The 13,879-nt window shown below is 45.8% G+C and overlaps 2 protein-coding genes across 21 annotated transcripts in view; one reads left to right on the top strand and one right to left on the bottom strand.

The window, feature by feature from the left end:
* LOC143433606 (uncharacterized) overlaps nucleotides 1-13,879 on the top strand; it is a 232,917-nt gene that overhangs the window by 203,230 nt on the left and 15,808 nt on the right. The gene's annotated exons all lie outside the window — the stretch shown is intronic.
* Rg (A kinase anchor protein rugose) overlaps nucleotides 1-13,879 on the bottom strand; it is a 322,382-nt gene that overhangs the window by 111,846 nt on the left and 196,657 nt on the right. For all 20 annotated transcript variants that reach the window (XM_076910991.1, XM_076910982.1, XM_076910990.1 and 17 more), the window contains exon 2: nucleotides 8,247-8,351. In XM_076910991.1, coding sequence (XP_076767106.1) covers nucleotides 8,247-8,351 — 105 coding nt within the window. The remainder of the gene's footprint in view (nucleotides 1-8,246; nucleotides 8,352-13,879) is intronic.

Here is a 13,879-nt window from a genome sequence, read left to right on the forward strand (position 1 = left end):
TAATTTCCATCGCTTCCGCGATTCGATCCGCGAGTAATTAACTGCAACGCGGCCGTTCCCAGTGCCCGGTGTTGTCTGCGGTGCGCCGATTCCAGAACCAGGGGTAGATTATCGCGGGGACGCTCTGATATTTCGACAACGACTCGTTTCCGACCGACAAAAGCTCCGGCAACGGGACCACGCTCGACATAAATTCAGGCTGACCGCGACGCAAGTGTCGCCATTGTCGCGCCACTTGCCACTAACCAGGATTAATATCCCAACCAGGCTAATAACCAAAGACAGTCGCGCGCACGTTACGCGCGAACCACTCTGGTCATCGTCACGACGAATTTTTATCGATCATGCCAAGCCACGGTTCGGCTATCGTTTCTCCTTTCGTGGGGTAGTTCATCGAACGCTCGAGTCGGGTGGATAATGAGGCGGGAATATTTGGTAAACTCCGCGCGGCTCGCATGGAAATAACGAACGTTTCCATTCGGAAAACTGAATCGGTGGCTCTCGATGGAATTTCAATAAATGCGATGTACTTAAAGTGACGGGAATAATAGAATTCCGAATCGTATTACGGTGCGATGAAACAGCCTCGCGACAATACGGTGTAATATAAATGAGTCCCCGCGATGTATTAACATTAAAACCCTTCAATTATATCGAATATAAATCTGTTCAATTTGAACGTATTATCGCAAATTGAATGGTCGGTATACTTGATGGAACAAACGCGTGCAAACGAGCACGACGCGTGGCTGTAGGTAGAGCCCAGTAATTTCGTTGCTTCCGATGCCACGGGGTGAATCTTGTTGACTGAGCAACGCGGATGTTTCATCCTGCTTCGTGGCAGGAGAACGCGGTAAAGTTGAGTCGTTAAACTTGACCCGATATTTCGCGAACGGGTTCACGCTTTCAGCTTCGCTTAAACGGAACCTCATTATCTCGTGGCCTGCTTATATATGCGTAAATAATGCTGATGACGCTACAGCGTTAACTAGCTCGCGGGGATGTTTTGTGCTGCCGCGGTGCATGCAATATACGAGGGTTGATCGCGCGATAGTTAAATTGCATGATTAATGACTCCGCGGGCAAGTTGGACAAAGTTTCACGACCTCGAATGTTTGTTAGCTTACGTGTTGTTTCGCTTAATGGCGTCTTGGCGGAGCGACGAAGAGCTGAAATGACCGAACGAAGGTAAACGTTGAACCAGAAGAGGTAACCAAGCTGAAAGGAGCAACCGAAAGAGGATCCAAGCTGAAAGAAGCAACTGCAGTTGAAAGACGTCCGCGAGATGTGACTCGTCGAGGAAATGAATTAGTACAGACGATTCCAGATCAAAGGGCGCCTGTGCGGACGACTCGGAGGCAAAGACAGATGACCCTGGCTCGAAGGAGTGCGCAGAGGACCAAACAGATTCGAGTCGAAGGAATCGAGAGCCAGATGATATACGACACGAACGAACTGGGTGGTTACAGGTTAGCAAGAATCAAAGAGACGCGATACGGAGAGCCTCGCATCGAGGTACTTCGATACAAATAATGCGGGAGAGGGCAAGGAAGCTGGACAGTCGCGTCGAAACGTCCAAAGGACTCGACATCGATCCTTGGCCCTCGAGTCGACACGTGCACGCCCTAGGATCCGGGTCAGCTACACCAAGTTCCTCGAGTCTACCGATCTGAATTAGGTTTCTTGGCAGTGGGACAGTCTGTATCGAATCCCCTGGGCTTGGAACGGTCTGTCTTCGGTCTGAAACCGCTCCCAGTCGCTCTCTTGAGCGCAGAATGGAATCTACATCAGATTTCCTAAATTTCGAATCCTCGAACCTCTCGAACTGAAACTCCAAATCTACATTTGGCTCTTTTTCGAATTGAAAATCGTTTCGCTCGACTTCACTCTTTTTGTATTCAAGATGGTTCGAGTCGAATTCTACGGTCCTGGTACTCGCAATCTCGCTCGCGTCGATACTGTAACGCTGAAGATTGAACTTTATGAAATTTCTTAGCTTCAACACGATTTCCAGCCTCCTTTCTTTCGAGTGTCATACTACGAATCGCTACCTACCTACATCGAGCCCTCGCGACCTACATATGTCAACGACCGTGACATTATACTCAGCGTTCTATAATCTGAATCAATGTACCCGTATCATCAGACTTAGGAATACGCATTCGCGGTGGTCCTACGGAAAAAATCTCGAACGCTTGACAAATGATCGCCACTGATCGCCTGCGTGAGACAATGTCTCAAGCGTCGCAGACTCCAGGGACGCTTACTTATTCGACGCAGAGAACGAAGCACGAGATTAACGAGGACACGCTTTGCTGGCGAAACCGATGGACCGAAGGAAACATCGCGCGTGTCCGCGCCATTAATTCAACAATGTTCGTCGCGTCGAACGATCGAAATCCTGCGGTGCGCGACCGAGAGAGCTCCCTCGCTATTAATTTGTCCCCGCGGGCAAGTGAAATGCGCGCCGCCGTTCGACGAAACGTAATTCACCCGCTGGAATTAATGCCGCCGCGCGAAAACTAAGGTCCCGCGGCCCTCGCCGTTTAATCGCGTTACACGGTTTCCACGCAAATAGATTTCACCCCCGACGTTTCATTTCGCCGGCCTGATCTTCGTTTGCATGCGCCCGCACGCGTGTACGCCGCGATCGAACGTGGCCAGGAATACGTTCGGCTCCTTCGTGCCAAAAGTCCCTGAGAACAACCCCATCCACGCGTTGCTCCCGTGACTGCTAATAATTATGCTCGATTGTTTCGATAGTGGTCGTTGTTTTGTAGGGATGCGCATCTAATTATCAGCGTGATACGTAAAGTGTTCTGTGGGCTTGGATAGAGTGGCGCGATCGAAGACACGTTGGCATGGAATTTTAAAGGGGAACCGGTTTTAAAGATGTAGTGACCGTTGGAAACTTTTGGCAGGCGATTAAGTCGATTTTTTTTTTACGGTGGAAAACAGTTTTTCACGCGCAATAATCGGTAGAAATATTATGAAACTACCTTTGGATAAAGGATTTATACATTATAAACGAATTTTATTGCGCGCGCCGTTATTCCCACCAATTATTTACACGATCGCGTAATAATTCATCGGGAAATTTTATCGGGCAACTTCATACGTCGCCCATATTTATTTCGCTGTTTGTTCAAAACGTTTGGAAACCGTCCAATTTCAACAGCGCCGCAACATTGCAGATTTATGCAACGCGTTACGGGCTACGTCTGTATTTTGTTAGACTAGTTTGAAATTCTGATAAATGGTTGTTCGATGGAACGTGAATCCTCTTCTCTCCCTCTCTCTCTCTCTCTCTCTCTCTCTTACTCTCGTACCTTTTTTTCTCTTTTCATGCAGCTGGCATAACGTATTTTCGCGACGGAATATGTGTATAGATTGAGAGGAGCAAAAAAAAAAAAAAAAAAAAAATAAAATTCTGTACATGCGAAAATTGTAAACCATAAAAAATATGGAAAAAATGTGTCGACTATAAAGTTGACGTTCGATACAGATTGGAAAAATTCGTTTAATTTGCGCAATAATTAATTGCTTAGCATAGGACGCTATTTACATGACCGCAGATATTTGCCGACACAATGGCGAATTATAGACCCAATATTCTACGTCAATGCGTACGCAGATTCAATTCATATTTTAGCAAATATTGTACAATAATCCCATATATTCCAGCATGCATATTCATATAGAATATCGAAAGTGTCTCTCCCAACTATTTAACCTCCTCACGCCCCCTTAATTATAAAATTATCGCGTGGATTTTCGATTTTCCAGCTTCATGTTCACTTCTGACTCCACGTTATACCATACGCGTCCACGGTGTTTTAAATATTTACCAACGCGACTGCCGGATTTACATAAAACGCACGATTTCCATAGCGATGCTCTCGTGTGACCTGTTTCAGCGTGTTCGTGCGAAGCAACAAATGTTTCTAATATCACCAAAACGTTTTCCCCTGCACGATCAGCGCAAAGGAAGAGTTCGCTGTGCGCATGGAAATTTATGAAAGTCGGTAACCCCTCCCGATAGCGGAGTTATAACGTATGAATCATGAGCGATGGCTCGCTGTTATTCATGGACCTTGCGAGCCGTGCTGGGACTTGGTAAATCTGTCTGAGCGCAGCCATCCACGTCAACTCGTCCTGCAAACAGCGTGTAACGTTGACCCGTCTATGGCGGATTTAATAGTTCACCGGTGTCCGCGGCGAACCGACGCATAAATCCACCCCCCACGATCGCTCCTACGCGGAGCCGCGGGAGATTTTTACTGCACTTGCGAGTTCCCGTAGTCCCGGCTTCCCGTTATTGCGCGCGACTGCGTTTTACTATGCTCGTGATTTGTCCGACTTAAACTGGCTGTTCGCAGCTTGACAAACGGCGTCGAGCTTGCGACCACCAAAACGTACAGTTTATAGAAACGCGGAGAAAGTTGGTTGTTGTTACTGGAGGACTTCGATTGCGAGGCTTCACCCCTTTGCAGGTCAGCTAAATTAATGTTAAACTTGTCGACGATTCGTGTTCCATACGTGCAATTTCGTTAATACACTGCTCGCATGTAGTGACTTTTAAGCTTTTCCATTCGTGATGGATGTTTAATGACTCGATGCAGCAGTGAGTGTATTTTCTCAGTGGATCCTACTTTCTTGTAATTTGCGAGCGATCAAACACGCGATATTCACTCGTTAATACCCTAGAGGAATACGATTCAAAATCCTTTGGATCGCAAACACATGTCGAGTTCACTCCTTGAACGCGAATACACCGAGAGAAAACGATATCGAGGTTCACTGTCAACGCATATGCATGAGACAGAACTGCCGTTGGGCCGCAGGTCGCAACGGCGCGAATAACGTTTGCGAGCAGTTATCCAAATTTACATTTCATCGATACGACACTGGTAACTGGCTGTATCTGAGGCAGGAACGCCGGAACACGGTTAACCATCTCCGTCGGCGTTCCCAGCGCTGTTAATTGATTGAAATCACCAAGCTGCGCTAAGAATAACCCACGTGTGGAAACAAGTTTAGTCGAACGTGAAAGGAAAGCCAAACGCGGAAATTGCGGAGCTTCGAATCAAATTTGAGAATCTATTCTACTGCGAATCACTGGTCCACCGATCGTCGAACAAACGGAACGTATCGAAGGAAACGCGTAACGTTATTCGAAGTGTGAGACAACACGCGTTGAAATTAGATTGGAGCAGGCTCCGGGTAACGAGCTTGCTCGCGTGCATATCGTTTCGCGCCTTTGAGCTGACGACCACGCGATAATGGATAGCCGGCGTGTTCGATTGGAATTCTATCGGATCGCAGCCAGGATCCTAAATGAAAAGATTCAATATGATACCGCAGCTGTTCTCGCTGATTTCCCCGAGCTTCGCCAGAGCAACGACGCTCCCTCGCCCCTCGACACACCGTCGCGCAGGCGACCCGACGGTCTCATCCATTTTAATTGCCTCTTTGAAGACCCCGCCGCGCTCCAACGAGGCTACCACGGTAAATAACGAAGCAATACATTCGAGATTTAATTGTGTACTTTCTCAATCTCTCGGGGAACGTTCAATCTCCGCCTTTGAGGCGAGCTAAGGTTAACCGTAAATTGGCACAAAGGCTCGAGAGAGCCGATGGAAACTCGAATGGAAATGATCGCGGCATTTATTGTCCCTCTCTCTTGATCTTTCAACGCGGCTGCACGGCTAAGCAATTGTGCCGGTGTTTATTGTCGGCTGAAATTCCCTTGGAAAGTTCTGTTTCCATTAATTTCGTCGAAGGAGCGACTTCATCTTTAAACGAACGTCGCTGCCATTTTATTTGCAGCGCGAACTGAATGGACCTGCTTTTGAAAGAAAGTACGTAGCTGAAAATTGCGAATGTCGTCTCTCCTCATCACGTTATCCGGATGGTGGTTAATTATCCTTAAGGAAAGAGTATGCGGAACGTCCGCGAAAGTAACGCGCGCGTTCTCTCGCGTCTGACTTAGACCTGGACTACTGAATACCGATGGTGCGCGTGTACGCGTGTACGTACGCGTCCTCGCGGACGTTTGTCATACGTGTAGAGGACTCGAGGCATGTACAGCCTGGGGACAACGACGCGGAAACTCCCTCAACGGTATTAACATTTCAGGAACGTGCTCAAACGGGATTCTGAGACACCAGAAACCGATCTCCGACAGATTATATCAGCCACGGCTAATGCTATCAAGATGATACGGCGAGTTCGTACTGCGGGTACGTATCGCTCAAAGCCATTATATCCGGGTCAATGTTCGCTTTGCGGTTATACGGTTATGGTTAACTAGGAGTAAATGCCGGACCTATTATTGAGTCCCAGTGGATATTCTATGTAAGCGGTTTTGCGCGGCTAATTGGATTATTTCGTGGATTATTTTTAAATCGTCCCTATCGAGATTAATAGAGATTAATGGACGCGGAGGAATGTATCGGAATCGAAAGATGTATTTCGCGCACGGTGCAGGGTAGAGCATCAATTACCAGGACATCCATCCTGGAGGATATCGATTATGCGAAAACTGATTCTCTCTGGTCATCGATTATTTGATTATGTAGATTGAACTGTCAAACCATGTACAATCAGGTATTACTCAATCATCTGTACGGATGGATTAATCAAATAATATATCAATTCATTTTCTTATTCGTCTCGAATAGTATCACCTGCATTGATAAATAATAAGGATCGATTGGTATTATTTTCGAACGTTTACCAACGCAAATATTTCAGGCCACGAAACGTTGTCTCGAAACTCGTTGCTCGATCGCATTGTAGTGACGGTTTCTTGCAAACTCGCATCGATGGAACCAAGAAATTAACTTCAATTGTTGGCCTCGCATCAGTTTAACGACGCTCTTGTCGTTTTACGGGAACGAACGATCAAAGGATCCAAGGAGCGAGAGAACAAGGCCCTTATAACTTGTTCCGTGTACAGGGTTGAAATTTTTATTCACTTTAACGAAACTTTCTCCCGAGCTGGTTGCGCGAGTTCAGCAGCTCGCAGTGGAACGAGTAAATGACTTCTCCTCCGCTCGATGTCGCGACTAAGGAGCCTCTATTATTTACGAAACTTCCCTATTCCGATGTCTATATCTCGACGTATTCTCACGGCTTCTTTAACCATGCAGCGACCTGATGGAACAGAACGACGAGGCTTTCTTCCCGTCCGCCGTTTCGACGCGCAATACATCGACGCCGCGAAGAGAATGGGACCTGGTAATTTTTTTGCGCCCCGACGCTGAATGAAAACGATATTTCCCGCATCGAACGTTACGAATGGTTTTACTTTGCGCGCGACATCTCGCTGCGAGCTCGAGACGATGCACGCTTCCATTTTCTAAAGAGCATCAAGCGCGCGAATATTTAAAGTTGAATCAGATCAAGGAAACAATTTTTTACTTTCATGGACCACACAGCTTCCTGCGATAAATAAAAGCAATTTCTCTAGCGAGGCGCGCACACTTTTTTTCGGAAAACCATCGGGAAGAAAACCGAGAATGATTCGAACGCGTTCGAATCCGGGCAGAAATGTGGGCGACGTCGACGAGGTTGATAAATTCCCGTGGCGCCCACGGTGGGGAAAAAAATTGCGTTCTCCAGCAGCCTTTTTTCTCCTCTCTCTCTCGAACGAACGAAATTTGCCGCGTAATGGATTTCAATCCTTTTTCGCGACACGCGCGTGTCGAGCCGTGAGGTCACCTCTTTTTCCCGGTCGCGAACGCGAGGAAAGGAAATATCGTGACCCAAGGGAGAGCTTTTTTACCTTTAATTAGTTGCTTCGAATATTTCAATCTCTAACAGTATCTGCTGTTTAATGTACCGTTCAAAATTAGCTATGATATTAATTTAGCATTCGGCGACTCGCGTCTCCATAACGCGCGTATCGTATGAACGTGTACAAACCCCATAATAATTAACTGAATTAATACCTACCTGAATCGAAATGAAACTTTAATCGAATTAGCGAGGAAATAAATGTGTACACGTGTATCATAATACAACCTCGTGGAGTTTTCGTCGATAGAAATACGCGTTGTTGGGGGACGAAAAAATAGGTTGACGCGCAATGAGAAATTAATTGCGAGAGCGACACGTTTGACGTATTGATCGCGCGCACGATCGTGTGTTCCTTCGCGGAATCAAATTTGCGGTGGGATATAACAGCCGAGCCGCTTGGATAATTAGTTTGATCGAGGCGAGCGTTACCGCCCGTTGCTTACCTGGAGATTGAGCGGGCAATGATCGACCAGCTCCAGCATGTGCCTGATGTTCTGCGCGTCCTGAATCACGAAGTTCAGTTCTATGTCGAATTCGCCGCTCACCAGCTGCAACCAAACAAACAGACTGTTAATAAATGTACCGTAGTAATTATGAATATGCAGTGGAAACTGCGTTCGCACCCGTGCGCTGCCATCGTCGCTAAGAATTCGATTCTCAAATTTTATACTTTTCAGAAGAACAAACGTGTACCCGCTTGGACATATTGGAAAGCAGTAGGTTAAAGCAAAAGCTGTGTAGCGGTTTCAGCTTGAACATTCAGTTTCATAACCTTTTAGCATGGAACTATGCAGAAAGTTCTCTTCGCGAAATTCTAATTGACTCTTGAACTTTCTTGTATGCCCATAGTATTAGTTTTCGGTTACCACTTCATTATATCCAAGAAACTTTTTTCGACCTTAAACTTCGGCCCTGTGTATCTTGCGAACTTTGAGTTCCTTGGAAATTTCGTAAAGAGAAATCGCGTTAGACTCGTCTTAAATTATTTCTCAATAAAGTTATTCCTCAAAAAATTTCATTCAATTAGACATGGATTGCATAACGATAGAGGAAAGGACTGCATATAGTTTCGAACGACGTTAGTGTCATTGGCCTTGGGCGTAGTTCCGTGTAATCCGCGTTGAATTAGGAGAAAACTTACAAAAAACCCCCGAGAACCAGGAAATACTGTGTTCGAGTGGAAAATTGCGGAGTTTAAAATAGAATTTAAAGAAACGGGGTGGGAGCAGGTATAGATAAGACGGGGAAGTGAATGAAAGTACCAGAGAAGGAAAATTTGAGAGAAAATAGAATTCGTTCGTATTCGAGCGAACCTGAACGCCGTATGTATACACTTGGAAGGCTTACGCGAAGTAAAGGAGGACGAAGGAAAGATTCTTAAAAGTACAGGGACAAAAAAACACGAGGAAAACTGGAAATGTTTTCTTAGAGGAGACCAGCGAAATCCAGATAGATAAAGTTTTAGAAAAGGAACAGAACAGATTCCTTTAAGAGCGCGTTGGCTGGAACGTAGCTCCTAAAAGTATCTTCATTATTTTATTTATTTTCGGGTATAACCAAAGATGAGTTTGTGAAAAAAAATTTGTTCGATTAGATCGCTTATTAATAAAACGGTGTGCACCTTAATTTATGACAAGAAAATAAACTTGATTTCGAAACTCGTACGATTTCAAAAAAGAGTTTTTTAGCTGATTACTGGAAAGATTTAAATAAACTGAAACCATTAGGAATTGCTCGACCCATCACTGAATCGAGCACTTGGCGAAATCTCGCCACGGCTCGTGGACATCGGTGAAATTTTGGCAACCGCGTAAGATCGATATACCCCGCGAACCTTCTATTTTTCGACACCCCTTCAACGTATCCCCTCGATACCAGCACTTGGAATTTCGACTGGCCCGATAAGATGGCCGCGTCGTCGAACGTGAAATCGTTCTAGCGGTGTCTCTCGCGGCAATAACGGCGACCCCCAGGCTCCACGTCGTCGAATTTATTTTTCTCGAGGGGCTCTCGCGAACGATGACTACGTGACACTGTAGGCAGCAGCCACTCCTCGAGAACTGCGTGGCAGTAACCCCTTCGCGTTTCCAGCGATTCGTCCGCGGAAACGAGGGTCAACGTCTAACCCTCTTTGCGCGCGTGTTTCTTCAGTCACTTCGAGAATTTCAGAAAAAGAAACGTCTTCGGGAAGAGATGAGTCCAGAATGTTGATAAGGGTGAGGAATATATTTCAATTAAATACAATGGAATGATACGATATTGGAAAACGTATCGAGAAGGGGCGTTGAAATTGATAATGAAGTTCTATAGGTGTTAGAATTTAAAATATAATCGAAATTTCTAAATACATACCGAGGCTGCTGCCCCTCTAATGGCGACTGTCAGAGGATCGCCAGAATACTTTTATAGTAAACAATAAAATAAACTTCAGTATTCACTATTTCCTCGTACCATGAAAAGGTCTAGTCAAGAGGACGGAATTTTATATCGAAACTTACACAAGAACCACCCCATAAATCATATTCAAATATCGTATTCACTTTGGAAATTATTTCCAATTCCTATTTCTGGGAACCATCCCCGCCCAACCATCTACATGGTTAGCTGGTGTTTTTTACAATTTTTATGCCAGTCACCGGGTTACCCGTGAATTTTTACGACCGTCGAACGATCGTAAAAATTGCCCACGACCGCATCTCGCCCGCCAGGGTAGAGCATAAGCAATTCATGATCGATATCGGGGCTAGTATTTGGAAGAAGACGGAGGGAAGGAACGGCGGAGGTAGAGATATTTCGCCGGAAATTACACTGTCCCTGTGGAGACGGTGCTTCCGGTTCGGCTGTACATAAGCCATCCCTCTGTAAGAAGGCACCAAAAGCACGAGCGAACGCACACACGCGGTTTTTTCGTAGAATCGTCGACGGTTCTGCATGATTTGCAACGCCATCGGGATTCGGGTACAAAACAACAGTTAAATTTTGTGATACAACTATACGATCGAATATGGAAGAGTATTTTGTAGAATAATAATTATAGTAGAGCGTAACAGAAGGAATGAAAAGTAAATGCGATTATAAAATTACCAATGGGCATAGAGAGTTTGTCAAAGAGATGTTCGTATCACGCGGACTCATTATTAAGACCATGTTATTTGAAATTCCACGCGCTCTAATTTTGTTCGTATTCGGTAATGAAAAATTTTTGCTTTGACGCATGTACCACGCCAGCGACGGGTGTAATTTAATATTTTCTGCGAGATATTTACAGTTACGTTCAAATATTTCTACGTTCAAATGTTACCTTTTTAATCAGGTTAATCAAGCTTCCGTTGAATTTCCGTTTGAAAATACTTTTCACTGCTTTTACATGAACCGATTCTTAACGCGCTTCTTATTCAGCAACCGGGTATACTCGATGCGATTCGTGGATCCATCGCTCGGAATAACAGTCGAAACGACAAAACCTTTGATTTGTTTCAAGGTCTATATTTCAGGGCGTACGACAGAAAATCCCATCAGATATTAGATTCAGCCCATTATATATGTCTTTCGAGCCGAAAATATTCTCTCTCAGGTCTATTACAGTCGCTATATCTCTTCCGCGATGCCACTTTCGGCGTCAATAAGTCATCGTCCCCGTAGCGAAAACTCATAAATTCTTCGCGCACGAGCGCCGTGAATATTTCCACGACCGAAAATTCATTGCCTCCTCGTCAGCTAAATGTATCGGGCTTTTCCGTCGGAAATGGCCACGCGGATGTTATACGCGCGTGGATATCGATTCGAGAACCGCTAACCATCTCGCCGTGCGAACTTAAACGCTCGGGGAGGAGGGGGAGCACGCGTCGATTTAAATGAAACCGGCTCGAACGATGGATACGTTCATTGAAATTATGGATAAAAAGTGATAAATGGAGGCGATGATGGAGAGTAATGAGACGGTCGTAAATCGCGCTTAATGGGGTTCGTTGTAGCGAATTACTTTACGTTGCGCGTTAATAATAACTGACTGTGTGCGTAGGGATGATCGAAGGGCTGTTCTGGGTCCAAGGGATGCAGAAATAACTCGCGTTCCACTGGTCTAATTGAAAATTTCGATCTGTCAAACAATTTGCTTTAACTCTACTCGTTCAATTTTTAATTGCTGGCGATACTTTGCACCAGTCGACACGTCTGTTCCTTAATAAGCCATAAGCACATAAAGCGTTCGCCAGGCGACCGTTAAGCGGAACTGTTCCAGCTTCGGTTAATGACGTCTCGTTACTGAAAGCCGATACCTAATCTCAGCTGTTCCCAGGGACGTTATCGAGGCATAATTTATTAGAAGCCGAACGGACGGGGCTGTTTCACGGGGGCGAATCAATTTTCCGTCAGGCAGGACGCCTGTCCGCGAAACTTGTCCGTGTATCCGATGATACTCGAGCGGCGCGACGGCTCGTCGACGAGGACGGTGCACACCGATCCACGGGCCGTTCGCCACGGGTAAAGGTCTTGATCGAGTTAACGCGAAAAGCGCTCGCGGGGGCTTGTTTGCACGGTTTGAAAGGTTTTCAATTGCCTCTCAAGAATGCATTACGTCGAGGGGGCCCTCTTCTTTCGCCGTCGCGCGTTGTAATCGTGATACAAAAACGACGGCCCGCTTCCTGGGGCGCTCGCTCTCGAAATCGCGTCGCGAGTTTGCCGACGTCCTCGAGCACGTCGTTTAGAACGTTATCGAACGGGCCAGTGGTACAATCGAGCCGCGTCATTATTCCCTTTTGCCCCCCTGGTATGATTGTTTCCATTTCGAGCATCTAGTCGAGAAGTTGTTAAACGAAACGCGTTGCCTCCGATCGAAACGCGTCTCGTTGGAAAACATGGACAGACGAACACGCGTTTCTCGTCGTTGTTTAATACAATAAGTGGTCCAACGTCAGATAAAACGATTCGTCCACACGATGCCTTGATCCGATCTATTGTTCGATACCGCAGAGCGATCTACCAGCGATTTTTCTCTGCAGTCCGCGACCACTCGACCGTCCAAAACGAATTCTCCACGGGGCTACGCGTCGGAGTTGTTTCGACGGGACATTTGCAAACAGAATTTCAGTCGACCAGCCTGTTGTCGCCCGATATCTTTTCCTCCACCGTTCCTTTTCCCACCCAGTCTGCATTTTCCGCTCGCCGTCCCACGCCTGTCCGGTTAACCACGCCAACTGATTCCCTACTTGTGTCAGCGATTCCATTTTTCCTCGTAAAATACAAAACCCTGCGCTTTTGTTTTCGCCCGTTCACTCGTATCGATAGCAAACAGTTTCGACGGACCGTGGACACTCTATAGCGTTTCAGGGGAGATTGAGTTTATCCAGATGCGTTCAGATCTGAAGCATTGGTACGAGATTTATGTATATAGACGCAGATTTTTTTGAAACGCAATCTTTCGTTTACGTGTTGAACAGTTGCAGTGATACAGAGAAGCGACGATCAACAGTTCACTTTCTTGTTAAATATATTTCAGGGATAATGCGGATCCACGCGACGATGAGCGAACACGATCGCATCTATTTACTTGCATTAACCCCTAATCGTTCCTCGAATTGGCAGACAGCCACTAGCCAGCCGGTTGATGGGTGACCAATTTGATGAAACCCGTGAGATGTCAGATCCGGATCAATCTTCATCCTCGAGTGCAATTAGTGCTCGTCGCGGAATCGCTGGTAGCTTCTATCATGGATCCGACTCCATTTCATTGATCGTGTCTTGATAGCCTATATTTAATTAAGGGCCGACCGAGCGATACGGGCAACAATCGAGCCGATGCGATAGTCGCGGTAATCAAACGATTCTTCGTCATAGTGTAACTGCCCTTTTCGTGCCATTGTTAAATGCAACGCCATTGCAATGAAAAAGTACAACAAATGTATTTCTTGGGTGTTTTTAAAAGGAAACGAACGCAGAAAGACTCCCTTAAAATTATTCCAAGAAGTTTTACTTTCTCATTATTTTGAGTGCATCGCGAGACATTTCTCCGACGACAAACCCCTTCGTTACTCGACGTTCCCCATAGAAAGACACACACGCTACCCCTTACGTGAAT

This window comes from Xylocopa sonorina, chromosome 3 (assembly GCF_050948175.1).
Source record: "Xylocopa sonorina isolate GNS202 chromosome 3, iyXylSono1_principal, whole genome shotgun sequence".
Classification (NCBI taxonomy): Eukaryota; Metazoa; Arthropoda; class Insecta; order Hymenoptera; family Apidae; genus Xylocopa; species Xylocopa sonorina.